Source organism: Pteropus medius, unplaced genomic scaffold (assembly GCF_902729225.1).
Source record: "Pteropus medius unplaced genomic scaffold, Ma_sr-lr_union100, whole genome shotgun sequence".
Classification (NCBI taxonomy): Eukaryota; Metazoa; Chordata; class Mammalia; order Chiroptera; family Pteropodidae; genus Pteropus; species Pteropus medius.
Genome location: NW_024352785.1, coordinates 19,123,178 through 19,148,022, shown reverse-complemented (window position 1 = coordinate 19,148,022; position 24,845 = coordinate 19,123,178). Strand labels below are relative to the sequence as shown.

General features: G+C 37.7%; 1 protein-coding gene across 1 annotated transcript in view; it reads right to left on the bottom strand.

The window, feature by feature from the left end:
• Positions 1-24,845, bottom strand: part of CCDC192 (coiled-coil domain containing 192) — a 172,780-nt gene that overhangs the window by 45,799 nt on the left and 102,136 nt on the right. Inside the window, exon 5 of the mRNA XM_039848352.1 lies at positions 17,795-17,927. Within this exon, the coding sequence (XP_039704286.1) occupies positions 17,795-17,927 (133 nt within the window). The remainder of the gene's footprint in view (positions 1-17,794; positions 17,928-24,845) is intronic.

Here is a 24,845-nt window from a genome sequence, read left to right as displayed (position 1 = left end):
TCAACCTGGGAGCCAGTAGCTATGCTCGTGATCCCATGGACATCACTTGCAAGCTAAAAGCATAATCTATTCCCTGGTAAACCTGCCACTAGGATTGACTTTACAGTTTTTAATTTAATAAGCAAACTCTCCATCACCTAGTAATTTATAAACATATTAAGCAATAGAACACCGGGACAGAATCCCATTAAGTTTTATTCGATATCCGTCCGTCCAATATTTTGTGACCATCTAGCATCAGATACTGTGCTAAGTTGTGGATACAAAGAAAAAAAGACACCATTTTTGTTTCTCTTCAAGAAACCTAGAGTCTATTAGTAAAGAAAGATAAGCAAAGAAATATTTATAATAGTTGTTATGACTGCAGTGTGCGCAAGGTTTATGGCTGCATGACTCATGGGAAGGCCAGAGAATGGGTGGGCAGACGGTAGTGGTGATGGAGGTAGTTCCATAGGACTTTCAGAAAGATCAGAAGAAAAAAAAGGCAGGGCTGTAAAGAGTCTAGGCATCTTAGAAAGAGGAAATAACTGGTATAATGCCTTCAGGGACTGAGCAAAGTGGCACTTTGGGAGAAATTCCCAGTAGTTGCATATCACTATAACATTTCGATTAGGTTTGGATTTTACTCATTCATGTGGATTTTATTTCTCTAGCATAATCTTTATTTTTTTTTCCCTCCCTTGATTTGAAGTTTAATCAAGATTTTTTTCATTCTTGTTTACTTTCAAAAGCTCCAAATAGTGTTTAATATAATGGATGCGTGTAAAACCCAGGAATAATACAAATAAACTTTAACCAGAATAGAAATATACCTGTAAAATCAGTCATTAAAAAAAGAAGAAGAGTGTTTATTTATTACTTTATTTGATTAAATTAACCAAAAGGAAAGCTGATGTAATTGAGGCAATAAAAGATTGGTAGGTCTATCGGTTTTCTTCAGGAATATTTTCTGAGAAGAACCAAAGCCTCTTCACATAATATAAATAAGAGTGTTTATCAGCATATGCTCATGGAGAAGAAAAAAAGAAAACCTCAAACCAGTTTCCATTTCCTTAAGATTTATCCTGTATTGAATTCTTGGAATCTTGATATTGCTTTATTGACATATATATTAAGGTATATTTAATTTTGTTTTCCAGTATTCCCACATACACATCTTTGTTTAGAACCCACAGCTTCTGCTAAATAAATTACTTCCCTTTGGCTTCAGATCAAAAGCAATTTCAAAAGAAGGACATCTTTTCTGAAGTTCAATTACTGACTCTTGGGACTCATACAGGAAAGTTACAGCTATGGAAAAGAAAAGATCAACCATAGGCATCTGAAAATGTTGTTCATAGCATTAATATAGATGAATTATACAATGTCTGGTTCTAATATTTTCTCTTTTGATACAATTGATGAAGATAAACACTGATTCTCACTTTCATAGTAGTCAGCTCTGTATTTCCCTCAGTGACTCTTGACAGTCTGTTGGATTTCTGGCATTAATTACATTCTAACATTTGCTTCTAAGACCCCCAAGGCTCTTAGTTATGATCCATAAGTAAAATCAGATAAATGTGGTATTTCCACTCTCTCATGTAATCCTACTTGAACTATAACTAGAGTAATAATATGTCTAGGATTCTGTAGCTTAGTCTTGATTTCAAATATTTTTGAGTATGAATGAAATTTTACACTTTAGAATTTATGTCAGGCAGTGTCTTGATTTTTCGTTCTAATAATGCCACTATAGATATATGAGACTTTAAAACTTGGAACTGAAAAGAGTATTTTTTAAAAGTTCTCATTTTAAATCTCCAAGTAATTTTTTTAAAATAGTAAATAAAAATTATATATGAATTAATTAACATATATAACTTTAAATGAAAATGTGTCTGGTGGTGGCATACCTTACAAAAAATTTAAATAAAAGCAAATTGAAATTTAATTACCTTTTGTCAGAAATTTACTTAGCAGCCTGTGATAAGACCAGAGGTTTTGACACTTAACCAGAGTTAGAAAGACCTTTTCACCTTAAATTTGTCACTCTAGTCAGCTGAGATAAAGGAACTGCAAGAGACTGTAAAATGAGTCAACATATTATGGGTCAACTTAGAGGAAGAGACTGTTACTTGAGGTCAGAATCCTATTATAGACAGCTCAGTGTGACAAAAATTTTGCCATCCTATTATAAGTTTAGGAACTTTTAAGAGTTAGGGTAATATTAGAATTCTATAGAATTAAGTGAGTTTTATCTTATTGACCTAAGTCTTATAAGTGTTTCTTCTGCCTTTGAGGATTCATAGAATTCTTGTTTTTGTCCATTCATGAAGAATACATGAATGGACATGTATCCTTTTATTTCCTTGGCTTCAGAAATTCACCTTTTAGAGATATAAAATTGATCAATTTATAAGAATATAAATTCAATTTGTGGCTAAGGGCTCTTCCCTCCTTTATTTGCCAAGTTCTATTCAAAATTCCCTGGAATAGGAACAGAGTTCCTTCTTTATTCACTAGGTATGTCCAAAGGAAAAAAGTGGCCCTTGGACTATGTCTAGACCATCTTTGTGGTGCAGATATTCTAACACTATGCCCAGGTTGAGATGACATCTTGGCTTGGCAGGACTTCCAGGGCTTACTGGAAAAATCAGAGCAACGTTCTCAGCTATAATTTCTGGGATTAAGGAAAGCATTTGCAGAAGAGCGATAGTAATTTCAGATCTTGTGGGCACTGATATTATGCCAGCACGGTTAACATACTTCTCCTGGATCCAACTGCATATTAAGCAAATCAGGAATAATGCTATTCCTCTTATATTTTCTTTATTTCTTCTCAGTTATATGTTCTTTGTTCAATATCAATTGTGGCTTTATATGATAGAGGAATTTAGAGATGTTATAGGGTAATCTGACTCAAGACAGTGTATCTTTAAAAACAAATATTCTTCCAGACTACCACAATGCACATACTGGTATTATCTAATATGTACGTAAAAGCATATATCTAACACTATCCCACTGGCCAGAAATAAATCCTGTGCCTTCAAACAGAAGGCACTCACTTGTTCTATGCATTCTTTCTAAATTTGATTTGATGAGCTCAGGCCCCCCCCCAAAGTATCCATTCGTTGCTCCAAAAATTTTCATATGATCAATGTAGCTAACTTCTAATTTCAACATCCTATCAGGAAACATTGTGTCATTAAATAAAATAATATTGAGGTTTCTCAATATTTAAGACTCAATAAAGCAGTGTTTGAATAAAAAAAATAACAATAATATTGAGGTTTCTCAATATTATTTTATTTAATGACACAATGTTTCCTGATAGGAATGCAGGAGAGAACATCATTCATTCACTTTTTCTCCTTTGGCACCAAGAGGTTTGTACCAGAAATAGCTGTACGTGTATCAACAGCTGGCTGACTGTTGTTTGCAACCCCAAATTCTTTAATTCATCTTATGTTGACAAATAAACGTGCATCTGCCGATGTTTGGCAAAGGAGCGCTCACTACTTCTCTGCAAATTTCCTGGAAGGAAGCATCTTCCTTCTCAGCTCTAGTCCGGGTTCTTTAATAGCATTTCAAAGAGCACATGTTCTTCTGGTGATCACAGTAGTCTCCATGGTTAGGGAGGAAACCTTTGAAATTGATCAAGCTCCAATTCTCGTGTGCCTTGTCTGACATTTAGCTGGTTCTTGCCCTTTCATCCAACCTCTCTGGATACAGAAGCCAGGAGACTTTAAAAAATAAAACAAAACACAACACAACAAAATAAAAACAAACGAAAACTCCATTCCTTAGGGATAGACAGAAGGAAGGGAACACCATTTCCTGATAATCATATAATTCCAAAATTAGCCTTATAAACAAAGGAGGGAGGGGACCTTGACATTGAATTCCCACAGCTGGTGTAGCTAGCAAATACTGGACCCTAACCAAAAATTTCAGAATGGATCTTCTTACCCTTTGTTAATTATAAATAAATAGATTTCCAGACTTTTTGCAAAGGAAGGGCGTAAATATGCAGTTTGAAAATGATAGGGTGAGAATGAAGAGAGATTCTGTACTTTCCTGACAAGATAAAACCGATCTTCAGCTCATGGCTGTCTTCTCCAAGTTTATAAGTTTTAACTAAAATAGATTAAAGAGGGCAGTGAGAGGTATTTTTTGTCTTCTGTCCAGAAAGTTTTCCCATCTTTTATCTGATAACTTTCCCTAGCCCTTGACCTCTGGCACTTGACTCTGGTGTGGTCCATGATAACATCCCATTGCCTTGGCCACAAAGATTGATCCATGGGTGAGAATGTGATACAAGTAGGCTCGATTAAACTCCTTCCCTGAAATTTCTATGTAAGTTCTATGAGAAAGAAGTTTTATTCCCTGGAGCTGTGTTTAAATTAAGGTTCTTTGGTTGAAAGTATTACAAGCCAGTACTGACTACTTTAAAAAAAAAAAAAAAAAAAAAAAAAAAAAAGTTTATTGGAATGATATAAAATAGCTCTCAGTATTGAAGGAAAGCTTAACAACCAGACTTCCTAAAGGCAGCCTAGGGATGTAGATATGAAAAGCTAATAGACAATTTCTTCAGGGGCCAGGGCCCAACCTCCAGGACGCATCAGCTCTAGTCTTTTTCTGCCCTCCTTCACTCAACTTAGCTCAAGATTCAAGTTCCTGAAAAAAAGAGCAAATGTGATTGGCTTCACTAGTCACAAGCCTTCCCCTGAGTTAAGGGGAGAAAGGACACCATGATTGACAGTCGCATAGGACTGATGAGAATGGGAGTAGAGCAGTTCCCCAAAGGAAAATCATGCTTCTGTTACCAAAAGAAGGAGAAAGTGGTTGTAAGCAGGCAGAAACAGACATTCACTCTAGAATCTTAAGCCAGGGCAGCCAGGGGATCTTTTCTGATCTGTGCTTGCAGTAGCTCAGATGGGTCCAGTTGGGAAAGAAGAGCCAAATGAGCAATCCAGAAACCAGTGCTCAGCCTTCTGGCCAGCCTCAGGAGCTAGTCAATTTCTTTTTTTGCTTGAAACTAGTTTCATTTTGGTCCCTTTGACTTGCAACTAACAAAGTCCTGAGCAATGTCTAGTTTTCATGAGTGATTTTTAGACCTAGCAATCTCTAGAATGTCCTTTTAAAAATTAGAACCTCGCCCCGCTCCCGACCCCTGCCCCTAAATCTGTACGTGTTGAATAGGTAACATTTCTTGGATCATCATGCAATAAATCCCTAAGTTTTGCAGGGACATGTGGAGCAGTCAGTTGCTTATTCTTGAAGAAACTGTGATTTCTTGAGGAAATCAGTGGGAAGACTGGCTTTGGGATTTGGGGAGGTTTATTTCAGAAAGCAGCTCTATTTCAAGCAGACTTCAGAGGATGAAGGAAAAGAAAATCTGATAGGCAATCACTGAATGAGAACTAGAGAATATAAAGGTAAACATGTGCTATCTCTGTGAGGTAAACATTCAAATTCTTTAGGAACTTGTTATTCTTAGAAAGCACACCTTAAAGTTCTTCCTATCTTCTCTCATTTTCCATATTGTTAATTGCTGGTGTTTGTTGCTTTAAATGTAAACTATCCCACCTTGGAATAGTTTCTGTCTATGAGGACTCGGTAAATGCTTAAAAGAAAACACTTTTCTTCAAATGTTGGGATAATAATGCGTATGTGTGTGTGTGTGGGTGGGGGGTGGGCAGGGCGATGATGGGGTGAATCTCCACCTTTTGTTTTCCTAAAGTTCTCACCACTTTCTGTCAAGGCTATAACACTCTTAGCAGCAGGAAAGAGGACAGGCTGCCTGCTTGTGCTTTGCCTAATATCAGACTGAGGCCCTTGCAGTCTGATGACGTGGGTGGTGAGTGGTGCTTTTAAACAAAGTTGAAATAGTGAGATCCCAGGCCCTTTCCTAGGACACTCTAGGTAGACTGGTAAAATAAATATCTGTGTTCAGTGGTGAAAGATGGTTGTGTGTAGAACTATTGGTCAAATAATTGTTTCCTAGCCAGGAGAACAGCAGCCTTTCAAAGAACGGGGCTAAGAGAAAGTAGAAGAGGAAAGGATGGCATTGTTCAAGAAACCTACACTCAAATGCAGGACTCTTCAAGACCGGCCTTACTCTAATAAATGTTAATATGACCTCTCTCTAAATACTTGAAATTCTATCAAGTCAAGATTTTATTTAGGCTCAAAGCACTCTCATTAATAGACACTTGACCGGGTGTTAGTCATTGTATCTTAGTGAGTATTGTTTTAATAACTTTTTTTTTCTAATTGAGATAAAATTCACAAAACATAAAACTCACTATGTTAACCATTTAATTTAATTTAATTTAATTTAATTTAGGGGAGTATGTCCTAATGATTTTTTTTTATTATTTGTTTCAGATATACATTATAATAGCTAGATATTTATATAATTTATGAAGTGATATCCTCAATTACTCTAGCACCCATCTGGCACAATACACAGCCATTACAATACTATTGACTATATTCCCTATGCTGTACTCTACATCCCCATGACTGTTTTGTAACTACTTCTTCATCTTTTCACCTTTTCACTCAGCCCTGCAACCCCCCTTCCCTCTGGCAATTACCAGTTTGTTTTTTGTATCTATGGATCTGTTTTCATTTAGTTTGTTTGTTTCTTTTGTTCCTTAGATTCCACATATAAGTGAAATCATATGGTATTTATCTTTCTCCAACTTATTTCACTCAGCACAATACCCTCTAGGTCCATTCATGTCATTTCAAATGGTAAGGTTTCATTTTTTTATGACAGTAATATTCCTTTGTATATATGTACCATAATTTCTTTAACCAATTGTCTATTAATGGGCATTTAAGTTGCTTGCATATCTTGAATTTTAATTTCCTTCCATATCTTGACTATTGTGAATACCACTGCCATAGACATAGGGGTTCATAGATCTTTATGAACTAGTGTTTTAGTTGTCTTTGGATAAATACCCAGAAGTACAATTCCTAGGTCAAAAGGTAGTTCTATTTTTAATTTTTTGAGGAACCTCCAAACAGTTTTCCATAGTGGCTGAACTAATTTGCAATCCCATCAACAGTATACGAGGGTTCCCTTTTCTCCACATCCTCGTCAGTACTCGTTTTTTAATTTATTGATGATAGCCATTCTGACAGGTGTCAGGTGATATCTCACTGTGATTTTAATTTGCATTTTCCTGATGATTAGTGATGCTGAGCCTTCTTTTCATATGTCTATTGGCCGTCTGTATGTCTTCTTGGGAGAAATGTCTACTCAGGTCCTATGCCCCTTTTTTAATCTTTTTTTTTAGGGGAGGATGTTAAGTTATATGAGTTTCTTCTATATTTTGGATATTAATTCCTTGCTAAATATATTATAGGCAAATATTTTCTCCCATTCAGTAAGTTGTGTTTTTGTTTTGTTGATGGTTTCTTTTGTTGTACAAAAACTTCTTAGTTTGATGTAGTCCCATTTGTTTATTTTTTCTTTTGTTTCCCTTGACCAAGGAGATATACCAGGAAAAAAATTACTAATAGCAATATCAGAGAGTTTACTGCTCATGTTTTCTCCTAGAAGTTTTATGGTTTTGAGTCTTACATTTAAATCTTTAATACATTTCGAGTTTATTGTTGTATATGGCATAAGAAGTTGGTTTAGTTTCATTTTTTTTGCATGTAAATGTCCAGTTTTCCCAACACCATTTGTTGAGAAGACTATCTTTACCTCATTGTATATTCTTGCCACCTTTGTCATAGATTAAATGACCATATAGGTGTTTATTTCTGGGCTCTCTGTTCTGTTGCATTGATCTGTGTGACTGTTTTTATGCCAGTACCATGCTGTTTTGATTACTATGGCCTTACAGTAGTATAGTTTGATATCAGGTAGTGTGATACCTCCAAATTTATTCTTCTTTCTCAAGATTTCTGTGGCTATTTGGGATCTTTTATGGTTGCATATAAATTTTAGAATTATTTGTTCTAGTTCTCTGAAACATGCCATTGGTATTTTGATAGGGATTGCATTGAATCTATAGATTGCTTTGGGTGGTATAGCTATTTTAACAATATTGATTCTGCCTACACATGAGCACAATATATGCTTCCATTTATTTGTATCTTCTTCAATTTCTTTTTTCAATGACTTGTAATTTCTGAGAACAGGTCTTTTACCTCCTTGGTTAATTTGATTCCTAGGTATTTTATTGTTTTTGATACAATTGTAAATGAGATGTTTTTCCTAATTTCTTTTTCTGGAAGTTCATCATTGGTGTATAAAAATTCCACTGACTTCTGAATATTAATTTTGTATCCTGTTACTTTACTGAACTCATTTATCAGTTCTAACAATATTTCGGTGGAATCTTTAGGGTTCTCTCTATATAGTATCATGTCATCTGAAATAATGACAGTTTTACTTCTTCCCTTCCAATTTGGATGCCTTTTATTTCTCTGTCTTGCCTGATTTCTGTAGCTAGAACTTCTAATACTATGTTGAATAGAAGTGGTGGGAGTGGGCATCCTTGTCTTGTTCCTGATCTTAAGGAAAATGCTTTTAGCCTTTCCCCATTGAGTATGATGTTAGCTGTGGGTTTGTCATATATGGCCTTTATTATGTTGAGATATGTTCCCTCTATTCCCACTTTGCTGAGAGTTTTTTCATAAATGGATGCTGGATTTTGTCAAATTCTTTTTCTGCATCTATGATATGATTATGTGATTTTTATCTTCAGTTTGTTAATGTGATATATCACATTCATTAATTTGTGGATATTAAACCAACCTTGCATCCCAGGAATAAATCCAACTTGATCATGGTATATGATATTTTTAATGTAGTGCTAATATTTTGTTGATGATTTCTGCGTCAATGTTCATCAGGGATATAAGCCTACAGGTTTTTTTGTTTTGTTTTGTTTTGTTGTTGTTTTTTTGCCTGTCACTGTCTGGTTTTGGAATCAGGATAATGGTGGCCTCATAAGAAGAGTTAGGGAGACTTTCTCCTCTTGAATAGGTGTTAATTCTTCTTTGAATGTTTAGTAAAATTCACCTATGAAGGCATCTAGTCCAGGACTTTTGTTTTTTGGAAGTTTTTTGATTACTGATTCAATTTTGTTGGTGATAATTGGTTGGTTCAGATTTTCTGTTTCTTCTTGACTCAATCTTGGGAGATTGTAAGTTTCTAGGAATGTATCCACATCTTCCAGATTGTCCAATTTGTTGACATATAATGGCTCATAGTGTTTTCTTATTATCTTTTGTATTTCTATGGAGTCCGTTGTTACTTCTCATTTGGGTCTTCTCTCTTTTTTTCTCGATGAGTCTGGTTGAAGGTTTAACAATTTTGTTTATCCTTTCAAAGAACCAGCTCTTGGTTTCATTGATCTTTTGTATTGTTTTTTTACTCTATTTCATTTATTTCCTCTCTTATCTTTATTATTTCCTTCTTTCTATTCACTTTGGGTTTTATTTGCTGTTCTTTTTCTAGTTCTTCTAAGTGTAAGGTTAGATTGTTTATTTGAGATTTTTCTTGTTTCTTGAGGTAGGCTTGTATTGCTATGAATTTCCCTCTTAGGACTGCTTTCACTGTGTCTCAAAGATTTTGAGGCATTGTGTTTTCATTTTCATTTGTCTCTAGGTATCTTTTGATTTCTTCATTGACCTCATTGTTAACCCATTCATTGTTTAGTAGCATGTTGTTTAGCTTCCATGTGTTTGTGTATTTTCCAGATTTTTTCTTGTAATTGATTTCTAGTTTCATACCATTGTGATTGGAGAAGACACTTGATATAATTTCAGTCTTCTTAAATTTATCGATACTTGTTTTGTAACCTAACACATGAGCTATCCTGGAAAATGTTCCATATGCACTTGAGAAGAATGTATATTCTGCTGATTTAGGGTGAAATGCTCTGAAAATATCAATTAAATCTGATCTAGTGTGTCATTTAAGGTTTTATTTCCTTGTTGGTTTTCTGTCTGGAAGATCTGTCCATTTGTGTCAATGGGATGTTAAAGTCTCCTACTATGAGTGTATCACTGTTGATCTCTCCTTTTATGTTGGTCAGTAATTGCTTTATATATGCTCCTATGTTGGGTGCACAAATATTTACCAGGGTTATGTCTTCTAGTTGTATCGATCCCTTTATCATTAAGTAATGTCCCTCCTTTCTATTTTTTTAAAATTTCCATTTGCATGGAATATCTTTTCCCATCCCTTTACTCTTAGTCTGTGTGTCTTTTGATCTGAAATGGGTCTCTTGTAGACAGTATATGCATGGGTCTTGTTTTCTTATCCATTCAGGAACCCTATGTCTTTTGATTGAAACATTTAATTCATTTACATTTGAAGTGATTATTGATATGTATATAGTCACTGCCATTTTATTATTTGTATTTATTTCTCTCTCTCTCTCTCTTTTTTTTTTTGCAGAATTCTTTTTAAACATTTTTTATACTACTGGCTTGTTGGTGATAAATTCCTTAAGCTTTTCTCTGTCTTTCACCTTCCATTTCAATTAAAAGCCTTTCTTTTAATTAGAGTATTCATAGTTGTAGATTCTTGTTTTTCAATGCTTTAACTATTTCTTGTCAGTCCCTTCTGGACTGTAAAGTTTCTGCTGAGAAATCAGCAGACATTCTTACTGGGGGTATCCTTGTAAGTAACTAGCTGTCTTTCTCTTGATGCTTTTAAGATTCTCTCTTTGTCTTTGACTTTTGGCATTTTAATTATGATGTTTCTTGGAGTGGGTCTGTTTGAATTCCTCTTGTTTGGGACTCTTTGTGCTTCCTGAACTTGTATGTCTAATTCTTTTGACAGGTTAGGGAAGTTTTCTGTCATTATTTTTTAAAATAAGTTCTCAATCCCTTGCTTTCTCTCTTCTCCTTCTGGTACCCCTATCATGCAAATGTTGGTATGTTTGATGTTGTTCCAGGGGCCCCTTAAACTATCTCCATTTTTTAAAACTTCTTTTTCTTATTGCTCTTCCGGATGGATGTTTTCTGCTCCCTTGTCTTCTATCTTATTGATTTGATCCTCTGCTTCTTCTACTCTATTGCTGATTCTTTCTAGTATATTCTTCATTTCAATTACTGTATTCTTCACTTCTGACTGGTTCTTTATGCTTATTATCTCTCTATTGAAGTCCTCACTGAGATCATTTATTCTCTCCCTAAGTTCATTGAGCATCCTTATAATCAGTGTTTTGAATTCTGTCTCTGGTAGGTTGCTTACCTTCATTTCATTTAGTTTTTTCCTGAAGTTTTCACGTGTTGTTTCATTTGCAGCATATTTCTCTGTTTCTCATTTTGTTGCCTCTCTGTGTTTGTTTCTACATATTAGGAAGATTTGTTATGTCTCCCAACCTTGGCCAGGTGGCCTTATGTAGTTAATATCCTATGTGGCCCAGTGGTGCAGTCTCCCTGATCACCTGTACCAGGGACTCTGGGCATTTTCCTTGTGTGGGTTGTGTGTTCTTCTGTTGTAGCTAATCTTTGATTGCTGTTAGCATGTCAGTAGATGGGATTGACTGGCTGTGGAGTTTGGCCATGCCCATGGGGCATGAGCTGCTGCTAAGTGGGGACTCACCCCACTGAGTGGGATTCATTCCAGCAGGCTCATGTACCTGGTGAGGCCACTCTTTAGGAGTGCCACTTATGGGGCTAGTCAGGTGGTACTCTGTTGTGATCTGACACCAGCCTCTGGGGCCCTTTGGGAGGGGTTCTGGGGCCCTTTGGAAGGGGCTCCCATGTAGGTCAAATTTAGCTTCTGCTTTTGATTGTTTTGGGCTACTTAATAGGAGCTACAAAGCAATCCACAGATGGTTGCTGCCTGTGCTGAATCTAGAGGCAAGTGGAAGAAGCTATGCTACAAGTTGAGGTGGGTTACCCCCAGTACCGGCCTTGGGATGGCTCAGCAAAAGGACCAATGCAGTTGCCTGTAAGTCTTCACAGCTGTAAGAGACTTTGGTCGGTATAGGAGTTAGGTGGCAGGGAGGGGCACTCAGGTAGTCACCAAAGTAAGGCCTACAGATTTCACCCAGCCAATACAGAATCAGGTTTTGCTCCCATGCTGAATTTTGGCTTCCTATAAACATCTCAGGTCACAGAGAGGCCAGCCACTGCTCACCTTAGGCCCACAGACACCTGAGATCTGTTCATGAAATATTGTAGCTTGGGGCATGGCTTATGGCCTCCCACAAAAGTCTCTTCTGGGATGCACGGGCTGCATGTGGGATCTGTGAGTTGAGGGCTGTTGTTTCCTGTCAAAATCATGTCCCAGAGAAAGTACAGGCTGGGGGCTGGCTGCCCAGCAATGGGCCCACCGTAGGCAATTTGTGGGTTGGATAGTGAGGGTCTCAGGGAGACATAGGGTGGAGCGAGCTAATCCATCAGGACAATAAAGATTGTTGCCAGTGCTGAGCCCCTGGGATCCCGCAAAAGTCACCAATCACAGCGAGGCCAGCAGCCATCCACCTTGGGCACACAGATCCCAGTGATCCACCCAAGAGACACTGCAGTTTGGGCTGGCTCCAGTGGCCCACCATCAAAACTCTCTCCTGTAATGTGTGGGCCATGCACGGGCATCATGAGCTGAAGACTGCTGCCTGCCCATGAACACATGACCCAGGGAAGGTGTAGGGTGGTGCTGGCTGCCTGGCAACAGCCCTGCTATGGGAAATTTGTGGGATGGGTGGAGTAGGGTCCCAGAGAGACACAAGGTGGAGTGGCCTGTTCTCACTGGGCCAATGCTGCTTTAGAATTGGCCATGTGGGGAGAGAGCTCAACATAGGCAAGATGGTGCCCATCTGTAGACTGCCCCAGAGGGAGGCCTGACAAAGGAGCAATGGCGGCTGTCCCTCCAGTCCTTGCTCTGGTGCCACACAACTTGGTCCCTTTCCATATGTCTCTTGCACCTTCCAAACTTCTGACCCTCCACGGAAGCCCAGGGTGAGTGTCTGTGAGCGAGTGATTCTATGCGTGGGCCTTTTAAGGGGGACGTCTGGGTTTTCAGTTTCCTTCTGTCTCACCCAGATGGCCAAAATCCCCATTGATTTTTACAGTCAGATTTTGTGGGAAATCCTCTTTCCTGGACTGGAACCCTGTACTGGGAAGCCCACGCAGCCATGCTCTCTCCTGCTACTCAACCACCACTTGTGGCTGCAGGACCAACCACTTTGTGTCTCCACCCTCTCCTACCTGTCTCGATGTGGCTTTTTCTTTATCTCCTCAGATGTATGTGTTATGATCAGCTAGACTTCAGGTGGTTCTCCAGTTGTTTGTTTTATAATTTGGTTGTAAATTTAATGTGATCATGGGAGGAGGCGAACCCTATTTTTACCTAGCCTGCCATCTAGACCATAACTCCCATGTTAACCATTTTAAAGTGTACAGTTCAGTAGGTTTATGAACAATGTTAGGCAACCAATGTCACTGTTTAATTCCAGAACATTTTTATCACCCTCAAATCCCTGTTTACTTAACACCTAGCTGCAATGGGAGCTTTAATCTTGAGGAAGTTTGCAGGAGGAGAGATAAAAAAAAAAGAGGGATAGAAAGTTTGGGCTAAACACCTAAGGGTGGATGTCTTGATGAAAGATATTCTTTAAAATGTTGATTGGAGTTGGCTCTGGGGTGTTGGCAAAGAGATTCTTAAGAGTACTTTCTTAAGAGTATAGGACAGAAGCATTTGAGATCTTGCTCCCCAACAAACATCATCAGTTTGGTTCAAATAAATTCTTATTAAAAAATATATAGGACAGCAATAGCCTGACTCTTAAAATTAAGGAGATAATGTTTAGTCTTGTGTCACTGAAAATTACTGATGTCAATCCTATTACAACCCTGCCCTCAAAATGTGGTTGGCTCAATTCATACACTGAGTCCTGGATAAGCCCGCCCGAGGTTGTACCTGCACTACCTGGAAGTGTCTTCTTAATGGGAATAAAACAAAGAGATGACTTGGAAGTTGATATGGCTTTCACTGGGACAATCGGAACATGCATGCAGGGACTAGATACCTTATTTGGTATACTAGCTGTGCATATTAAGAGAAATAAATTAAAAGAAAAAAAAATCCAGAAGCATGCATTCCCTTTATATGCTAGCTAAAATTCTGTAAACCATGTAAACATGGTCCCCGATGTTCTGGTCAAACATAAGAGTTTTCATGAGCATTAAGATGTTAGTCAATAAGGTCTTTTGCAAAGTAACTTTGTCTTCCAAAGCCAAAGGAAGCAAAGATTTTGAAATTTAACCTTAAGTTCCTGCATACTAAGGTTTACCCAAAGGTAGAATCAAGCTCTGAAGGGGTACAATAGGCATTTCACTGAATTCTACTAGTAACTAAAGCTGTAAGCACTTCAGGTGCAGGCTATGGAAATGAAGTAAAGAATCTGCCCTGGGCTGTGATTATTTGCACCAAGTAAAATCAACAAATAATACTCAGGCTGTAAGTAAGTTTTCCTGCTGTGCCAGTTTTATAATAAAGGTGTTTTTCTTTTTCAGTTGAACTTTCCATTGACTTAAATCATTTATTTTCCTGGAGGTAATTTAAGTACATAGTCAATGAAATCGTTTACTGTGTTTACATTAAAAAAAAGAAAAGTTTGAAATCTCACTGTTTCATCAATTTGAATATACTTAAAAGTATTCCTAATATTCTGGAACCTCCCTCTGATTAGAAGAGCTAAATGGCAACCTAATATATATAGACTTAGAAAATGAACCAAACAAGGAAAAAGATTTAGCCCACATTTGGATAAAAAGAAGTTCTAATTTATTTGGAAATATCTCATTAATCTGCTTGTTAGAATTGTAGGCATCAGTTTGTAAATATAACAGAGAAGTAGCTTTATGTTAATCCAGTTAATATGTCATTTAGAATCAACACTTTTTCTCTGTCTTGCAATTTCAATCGTTATAATAAGGCAGGCCTTCAGAGTAGGCGACTATGATGTCACTTGATGGAGGGTGGAAGGGGACTCTTCCAAAAATAGTTCACTCTTAATCTATTATGAGGTCTGGAATTGGACATTTATTTCTTGGATCGGAAAATTCTTTTCACCAAGAAGCATCTACTTAAAAAACTGCAAATACTCATGGATGGGTGACTCATTAAGCATTACATTATATTTGACCGCTATGTGAGAATGTATTGTATGTGTTGGTTTTGTCCTTCACTCTTTCTTTCCAGTAATAGGCTATCCCTTCCTTTAAGGGAGTGCAATCCAGCCCTGTGCTTCTGGTGGAAGCTATCAATCAAAACATTCTCCTTCCCCAGCCTTATTTCCCTTGACCCCACCATGACCATGGCTTGTCCAAACTCGTCCCTATCCCTGGCCTCAAAGATTAGTCCATGTGCCTACATTAGTACCCAGCACAAGCCAGGACAGAGTTCTTCCTTATATTTTTCCAACTGGAGCTGGTGGAAAAAAAATTTTTTTTTCTCTTCTCTGAAGGACAAAAAACAGCCCATAGCTGCTTTTTGCTGTGTTTCCAAGTCTCTTCTGACATCCACTTAAGAGAATAAAGTCTTAATGCAGAGAGAATCAGAGATGAGAGACACCAAGTAATCTCTGAGACTCTGAATCCATTGGACTCCAAGACCAATAGCTTGCCCTTTCCTAGTTTGGTTACACTTGTGCCAATATTACCTTTTCTCCTTAAGCTATTATGACTGGGGCATCTGTCATTTGCAAACAAAGGTCTGAGAACTGAAAACAAACATTTTATAAAAGGACACAAGATAACTAGGGGAGGGGTGGTGTTCTGGTTGAGAATAGTGTGTGGAAGGTGAATTAACCCTAATTATTCTGTGGTTAAATGGGGGTCCTGTGTTAAAGTTACCGACAACTTTTCAGACTTTATTCTCAAGTGAATTGAGAGGTAGGGCAAGGTGACCAAAGTCCCTGAGAATGAGAGCTAGTTTTACTCTGGGGCCTCAATGGCCTTGGCAATCTCCTGGGCTATTGAATTCAGGATGAGGCTGCATGGGACCCATACAAGAGTAAGGATGTGCAAATACCTGACTTAAGCCCTTACTTAGTCCTGTATGTCAGTCTATTGACTCAGTTTCTCCACCAAATGAAAGAAGCAACATGTAGGTCCAAAAGGGAGTCACTGTTTTAAACCATAATTGACCTTGGAAAACTTATTTTATTTAAATCTTGTCTGTTTTTTCCACCTGTACTGGTTGTCTTTTAAACAGAAATATAAAGAAAAAATGGGCAAAGAAGGCAAGGTGGAATTTAATGTTTTCTATACTCTCTCAAACCCTTAGAGTCCTGGTACCTCAGTATTATTTTAATTTTGACCTATCAAAGTTACAAAATTGTCATTAGACAGCAAATGATATTATTTTTGTAGAGTAAGAGTAACGAGAATTAGATATCTTGAAATAACTTTTTTTTTCACGAGATTACAAATACAGAGTAGATGTTGAAAGCCTCTCTCAAGTGAGCTAGGGAACTTTCTCTAAAGTGCTGTATAATCAGTGTCAGCTTCTTATAGAACTAATTTGAAATCTTTGATGCCTAAAGGTCTTATAAAGACCTTTAAATAGATAATGTTCTCTAAGGGTTTTATTTTTTTAAGTTTCATGATGGTGAAGGCGAATTCATAAACTATATTTTGTTCTTTGGAAAGAGAAAAACAAATTGACCTTCAGCATATGTCTCAAGGTTACTATGTTACATGCCATTTCAGCCCTGGGAAAGTACTATTTAAAACTGAAAATTAAAACCAAACTCATATTAAAAGTTTTTACCGTGTGGTCAGGATGCTGGGAGTGTCTCACTTTCTGAAGCCACCCCATCGCCTACTTCCTCCTCCTCTATTTATTTCCATGGTCCTCCTCTTACTTATGAGTAATAAAGGAAGCCAGAGTAAGAACAATGGCATGTTCCTGGCTTTACAAGAGTGCCACACATCAGAGGAAGACATTTATCCCAGGGAACCACAGTTTTGCAAGAGATCCACTAGGCAGAAAGTGATTTGATATCACCGCTGCATAGCAGAGATTGAAATAGGCTGACTGTGTTAGAACTGCACAGGCACCCTGGGGTAGGGTAAATTCCTGTCTGGAGGCTGGTTGCCCAGGTGAAGCTCACAGGCATCTTGCCTGGGGCAAGGTTATCAGCATCTCTAAGCCTCTGCTTATTCTTGTAGACTACATAAATGTACTTACTTCTGAGAATTAAATACACATGAAGTACTTAACAAAATGCCTAGCACAGAGTGTTAAATGTTAATATTATTGCTAAGAGTCTTTTAGAGAAGGCTTAAAAAAATCCAAGCCAAAGTGGCTGTTAAAATTTTTCTGAACCACCAGATTTTATCTTCAACCAGCCTTACCTGCTTGTTACTGGTTCATTTGTCTATTGTGTCTTAGTCTTTAAGCCCGTCTGCATTTTTAGATGAGCTCCTCTCCTTGCCCCACTCCAGAGCCCTGTCCCCGGAGGGCTTAGGTCTTCCTCCTTCGTCCCTGTCCTGCCCTCACTGCCACCCAACTTGTGCAAAGACACTTATCAGATCTATTTCAGTCCAGCTCTTCAGCTTCAGAGACTTTCCTTTAAAGAACTGCTTATTCATTCATTCTCCATCTCTCTTGTGGTGAAAGTGAACCCAGTATAGAGTTAGTAGTTTGTGCTGTGTCCATTCATGCAGAATGGAGGTCAGGCCAGGTCAGCATGCTGCTGGGCCAGTGTGCTGCCTGGCACTGTGGCCTTGTTTTTGCTTTGTTGCCAATAAAACTATATACATCACCCAGGACCATAGGCCAGTGCAACTGTCACGTGCTAATACTGACCTCTAGGGGCTGGCGTTCCTTCAAATAGAGTCTTTATCTTCTCATTGAGTTCCAGGACTGTGATGGCAGCCTCTTGCTTAGCTGTTGCCAAATCAATTTGTAGCTTTTTCAGTTTCCTTTTGTGCTTTAGTTTCTAAAAATAATAATAATAATAAAAGTTTCTGGAGACAGAAACATAAAAGGAATAAAAAGAACAAATGATGTCTGAACAAATATGGCCTTTGAAGCCAGGCTTAGATGAAATGCTCTCTGTTTATCTAGACTGAGTCCTGTCCTCAGTCATGAAACTGAGCGCATATGCAGTCAGAGCATTCGAATCCCCAATGAGCAAAGCCTACTCTCCGCATCATAGTATCTTTTTACCCTCTTGAAGGGTTTTTTATCTGGATCTGAACCTTGTGTTTTGTTGGTTATAATAGAGGCAATTAGAGAAAAACTCTAGTTGGCAGTTGGCATTTTGCCACTGAGGTACCAATGCCTGAAAGTATTTGATATTTTTTTCCAATCTGTAGGTAGACTCACGCAAAATAGAGACTTGATTCTGTCATTTTTCATCCTAATACCATAATGGCTTGCATTCAAATCAATTCTAAAGGGTGTGATACTACCATGAAATGATGATGTTTATAGATATTTATTATGGTATCCATGTAGGGAAAGTGGTCAGGGCTAGGAATGGTGTTCAAGCAATAGGGGAGAGGAATTCCTTGTTATAAAACAATCCGATTGATGATATCTAAATCTTTAAATAGCTACATTGGAAAGTTTTTATGTAACCAAAGGATTCACCTTGAGACTTTACAGCTGGAAGGCTCCTTTTATGATTTCAAAGTGAATTTGATTTGTCAAAATTGGATTTATCTGCAATTATGGAGAAGTTGTCTATTATGAAAAGTGTGGCATCTGCACTTTTGTGCTGCTGCCTTTCCACTGAAGAGCTCATCTTGCCAAGTCTTTGTGGGCAGGTAATTAGGAAGCCCAGCAAATAAATCACTCACAGTTTTTATTAGACATAAATCTCAAGATAGGAAAAAGAATGGTTTTCACTCATCAGGGAAGACTCTCCAGTATTTGAAAGGAGTACACTGGGGCAGTAGGGCATCACACTCTTTTTTTTGAGAGTAAAGCCAGTGAAGTCAGTTTATCAAAGATGGGATTAGATAGACACAGACCTCCCATTTTAAAGACAGGTTGTCTTCCAGAGCCAAACAGGAAGATTAGGACTTCCCAAAAGCTAATTAAATGCCATGCAGAAGGGCTAAAAGAGAATGCATTACTCAAAGGAGAATCTTAGTCATGGAACTTCTTAAAAAGAATTGGAGGGGTGGACTTTGGCAGGGTTCACCCTGTGCAGTCCAGGGGAGAGGTGCCCTGAACCATAACATGAGTGCCTGGTCTGTATGGCAGTCCTACTACGGTGGTAGTTAGTATTCACATGCTCATTACATCATTGTACTAAGTATGAAATACCCCTTTGGTGTCAGGCCCCGTGCTGGCCAGCTGTTGAATCGGCAACACTGATAAGGTCTCTGCTTCATGCTGCTAAAACCTTCTAACTAATTTCTTTCCTCTGTGTCTCTATCCACCAAAACCCTTCACGAGTTGGCCTCTCCTATGGATAGATTAGTTCAGGGAGACACTGAGCTGATAAAGAAATGCACGCACCTGGGTATTTGATAGCTGTGCTTCTCATAGTAAATTATCAAATTGTCATGCTAATCTATACTTCCCTCTCTTGTAAGTTGGTTTGCATCAGCTCATTCATGAGAACCTTGTCCATCCCAGGCCTGTGCTGATAACAGGTATGAGGCCCTGTGTGGTCATTAGCAACCTTTCCCAATGCTACTTCAAGACTGCACCATGCTCAGATTTTTCACACTTTCCTTTTACCACTTAGAATTTGGGGCTAGAAAGTGGGAGGAAGGGTACAGAAATAAAATTAAGAAATTGTAAGGAATGAGGAAAAGGGTAGAAAGAGGGATTCAGAAGAGAGTCTAATTTAAAATATCAGAAAAGAACTGATAATGATATGCATGCTGAAGTGTAGGGATTAGGTGTACTGATGAATGCAATTTATATTGATATGCGTAAAAAATTAAAACTGGTCAATGATGGCTAGAGAAACTGATAGATATGTGACAAATTGAAGATAGCAAAAATATTAATTATAGTATCCAGTTATTAGGCATAAGGGTGTTTACTATAAAGTTATTTTGACTTTCCTGTATGTTTAGAATTTTAATAAAATAGAGAATATAGGGAATAAAAAGAACTAAAGATTTAGTTTTCTTAATTTGCCCCTACTTTAACTCTTAATAGATGAAATTCAGATTTTGAAATTATGTCACAACTATCTGTATGCAGACAAGTATTTTTCTAGAGCCTTTTCTCAAAGTAGTCATGGATAGTAAAAAAAAAACAGCAAAAAATAAACACGACTTGGTGAGAACTGCTGAATGATCACTAGGTGCTGGCATTGTGTCACTAAGGAAAAGTCTTATCAAACTGCCTTTCCATTTTGACAGGAGGACTTGGATAGAGCGCAGGAACTCTGGAAAGACAGTGCTTCTCAATATCAGTTAAATATTTTAGTTTTTAAATTAAAAAAAAACCTCATTTTTTAAAATTCTGATTTCCAAACCACCTTTTCGTTTTATGGTGATTTTATGTTCTGCCTCTTATTGTTGTTATAATTGTTGTATATTTGCCTTATGATCTAAGAAAGAAGCAGAGAATATTTAGTTTGGAGGAGACAGTATATAGAGGAGTCATGACAGTTGGCTTCAATTATCTAAGGGACTATTCCAGAGGAGAGGAAGTTAAGTCAAATAGCATTGTTCTAGAAATACCATGAGGAACAATGGGAAGAAAACACTAGGAAGTAGATTTTGGCATAGCATGAGAAAGCAACCTTCAACAGTCAGAGTTGCATCCATAACAAGACAGGATGGGTCCTGGCAAAGGCCTCGAGCTCTGGGAATGATCAAGCAGAGACTGGATGAACATCTTCAGGCAGGCCCACTGTAACCTCTGGGACCTGGGTCAAGAGGTAATTGAAAGTCTGGCTTACCCCCAGCTCTTTCTACCTCTGGCTTCCCCCAGGTGCTGATGGGCACAGCACATACATGAATGGATACCTCAGTCCTCATAGTCTCTAAGGTGGGTGCAGTTTCTCAGGGATTCTTTAAGGATAATTCTGGTATTCGTGAGATATTAAATAAGAATGCCGAGAAGCCCTGTAGGTTCCTTAGAATTCAAGGATAAAGTGACTCAAAATGTACGGACTTTATTATTTAGCTATAAAGGAAAGGAGAGAAAGAAAAAATTTAAATTTAAAAAGATTGAATAAAAGACATAGATTGGTTGCTTAAGGTGTCTGTTGGCCCTTTTGGTTATTCAGATAAATTTTAAAATAGGTTAACATCTTTGTCTTTTTTTCTTTTCTGTAGACAGAACTGCTGTATGCTATTAATTTATAGCTCAAACCAAGCCCTTTGGGCATTTCTAAAAATTCAATTTGCCAACATGTTTTTTATTAGTCATAGACATCAAATGATTTCAGCAATGATAATATTTTCCTTTGCTTTTTTGGCATTCTCTAGCCAGGCAACCAAAGTGTTGTACTTGAACCTAATGGAGTCTGTTATGGTCTCCTTAGTAACTAGGAGTTCCCCCTCGGTGATTACTGAAAGGATAGGAAGGCTTTATAGCTTGCAGATAAATTCCTATTACCTTGCTCTTTTCCTCCTTCTCCTGCATGGTGGACAGAGGGAGGAAATCATGTATTTGTGCAATATTTTGAAAAGGAAATATCTATCTGTATCACATTGCTGAATAGCTTGTATTATACCAAGTCAATGGGAATTAGAACTAATCAGGGGACTATTTATAAAAGAGTTTCAACACAGAATTGCCAGCGCTGTTTAAAATTTCTTGGTCTTTCCACATACTTTGAATCATGGCCTCAGATTCTAAGGCTGGGCTTTGTCAGTTATTGCCATGAGAAATAGGGCCAGGCACATGACATCTCCAGTCCCTAGATCTCATTTCATGGAGCTGGTGGCGATTAAATGGCATTATACATAAATGACAGTACCCAGTGCTATGTTTGCAGATATATGTTTCTGTTTTTGTCATTATTATTCCTCGAAACTCATCAGGGAAATTCTCAACCCTCCACCAAAATACTAAAGTATCTTTTCCAAAGATACTTTATACTTTTTATACTTTACAGAAAATAAGATTTGTAGTTTATTGAAAGCAAGCAATCTGTCTTCTTCTCCCTCTTCCTCTTCCTTCTCCTCCTAAATTAAGTTATCTGCATGATTGCATTGATCTCCTCTTCATTTTGTATGGGTAGATTAAACTTAACGTTCTGAAAAGAGACATGCAAATAGCCTTGATCCAATCTCCTGCCAGGGCTGGCCCAATGCCTAGGCAAAGTAAGTGGCTGCCTATGTGGAATGATGTGAGAAACACTCTAAGGCCCTACCTCTTACTTCCTGTGGCACCTCGGTCTTCGGCCTACCAGCACATGGCTTCTTCCCACTTTGTCCGAAACCTACCGCATTCGGCCCACTTTCATTCATTTAGAGAACGTGTAGAATAAAAATGGGTTTTATCTCCAGAGGGCCACTGATAATGCTACTAATAACATACAAAACAAAACAAAACAAAACAAACAAACAAAAAACAAAACAAAAATAACTTGGTTTGAATACAGAAGACACAGGCAGATTTCTCCTTTCATTTCTCTTCTAGTAGCCCATTAGTAATAATGAAACTGATGAAACTGATGGTAGCATTTGAATAAAACTTGGCTTAAAAAAATCAATTTTGTGTTTCTTGTTTTATATTTATACTACCCTCAGATGAATGTTTTAAATGTCCAGGGATGGCTAACATATTGTGCCATGTGTATTCTTCCTTCTCCATGACAGATCTTTGATTTGGGGATTCTTTCACCCTGGGTTGCATACCTGGCTTCACAATCTTTAACCTACACTCCCAGCAGCCACTGTTCATTGATGAAACCTAATTACCATCTATGTTAGTGTCTCTATTTTGTAGGTGAGACAGGGAGGTCCCAGAGAGTTTGAGTAAAACTAGTCGTGGTTTCTTAGTTAGTAAGTAGATAATTGATTTGAACAAAGGTCTTTTGATTCCAAATGTTTAGTTTTGTTTTCAATGATAACATGAGGCTTCACTAATACATAGCACCATTAATTTGTTAATTTACTTAAAGGTACTCTTTGATATTTGAGTTTGAGTTGCTCTAATTAGTAGAAATAGAAAGACAATATAACAGACTTGGATTTAAAAGAGTACCATTGAAGCGTGATGGCGAGGCATTTATAGCAGGGGTTGCTATGATATCTTTAGAGAACCTTGGAAATAAAGGAAAGACTTGATGAATCCAGCTAAGGGCTACCTGTGCCAGGTGTTCTGAGCCCTCTTAATGTCTCTCTTCAGAGGATCCTGAAAATTATGACCATTCTAATCAGCTGAGTCATCTGAATGACAAAGAGTAGATCATATGAACCTTTCTTACAAAATGCCTTGAATGGCAGACAAAAAAATTCAAAATATAGCTTTGTCTTATTTCATTTAATGAAGTCATAGGGGAACTAGTTGATATACAAACTCTCAGGCCTCATCGTATCTTTGACCGAGAGCTAGGCTGCCCTGTGACCACTGTTCATATTTAATGGCCAAGAGAAGTCAGATTTTAAAAATTACAGCTGATATTTTTCAGTTCTTTGTAGTATCCCTCCCTTATAAGTAGATTATTTTATGTTACAATATGTTATAGGGATACAATTTAATTCTGTTCCTCCCACCCAGAAGGTTTGGATTTTCTAATAAAAATAAGACAAAATCCCAGTGATTAAACAAACATCTTGACTCACTACAAGGGAAGAGTTTACTAGTAGTTGGAGTCAAGGCTCGGTTCTTTCCCTCTATGAGGTAATTAATTATTAGAGATAGAGGTGGAGTTTGCCAGTATATGTTCTAGTTTCCAGAAATGCTTGTGTAAGTGTTTATGTAAGAGAAGTTACAAATTAATGCAAGATAAAGAGATAAACTTTACCTTGGAGTGAATTCCAATGATAAGGTAGAACTTTCTAACAATAGAATTGTCCAAAAGTTTGCATTTCTGCCCTGAAAGACAATAAGTTGCCCTTCCTTGCATATGGTATACAGACTATTACTGGGAAAAATCCAGGGAAGCTAACACTTACTGACCATCTATACTGTGATAGGCATAGTTCTGAGAACTCTATATGTACTAGCTCATTTCATTTTTGTAGCAAACTAATGATGTAGGACTATTATTAATCCCATTTTTAGATGCAAATACTGAAGCACAGAGAGCTTTAAGTAACTTTCCCAAAATCAATTAGTGACTCAATTTAAATACGAGCAGTCCAGCACCAGACCGTGCCTTCCATCACCGTGCTGTACTTGCACATACCTCATCCCACCCAGCGTCCTACATTGTGGGGAGTTTGAATAAGATGACAGTTCTTCCTCTATAAATCCATTTCTTAAGGCAAGAAGTGTCTCACTTCTAATCATGAAGTTTTTGAGCAGTACAAATTAGGAAAGCAAAAAAAAAATCATTAAATCTCAGATGACCCAGAATTGGGTGCAATCTTTGAAAACCAGATTGTCCAACCTTAGCATTTTCGAGATGCAAAAGTGGAAGCAGAGAAAAATGACATGATTTGCCCAAAGTCACAGCTAATAAAACTGCAGAAGCAGGATTCAAAGCCAGGTTTTCTGACTCTCTAGTTCAGTGTTCTTTTTTTCTTTTTTTCTTTTTTTTTCTACTATATCATGTTGCTCCTTGGCCATCAGAGCTGAAGTTCAGTGGAATAAATACATGATTGGAAACTGGAGCAGTAGCTAAGATCCCTGAGGGCTAAAGTCCCAATGTTAAAAACAACAGTTATTTAGGCAGGCAGCCTTTCTTTAAAGTCATCCTCACACAGAGAACCAAGGAGGACTGGCCTCGGGTCATTCTATATAGTACATATCTGGGTTATAT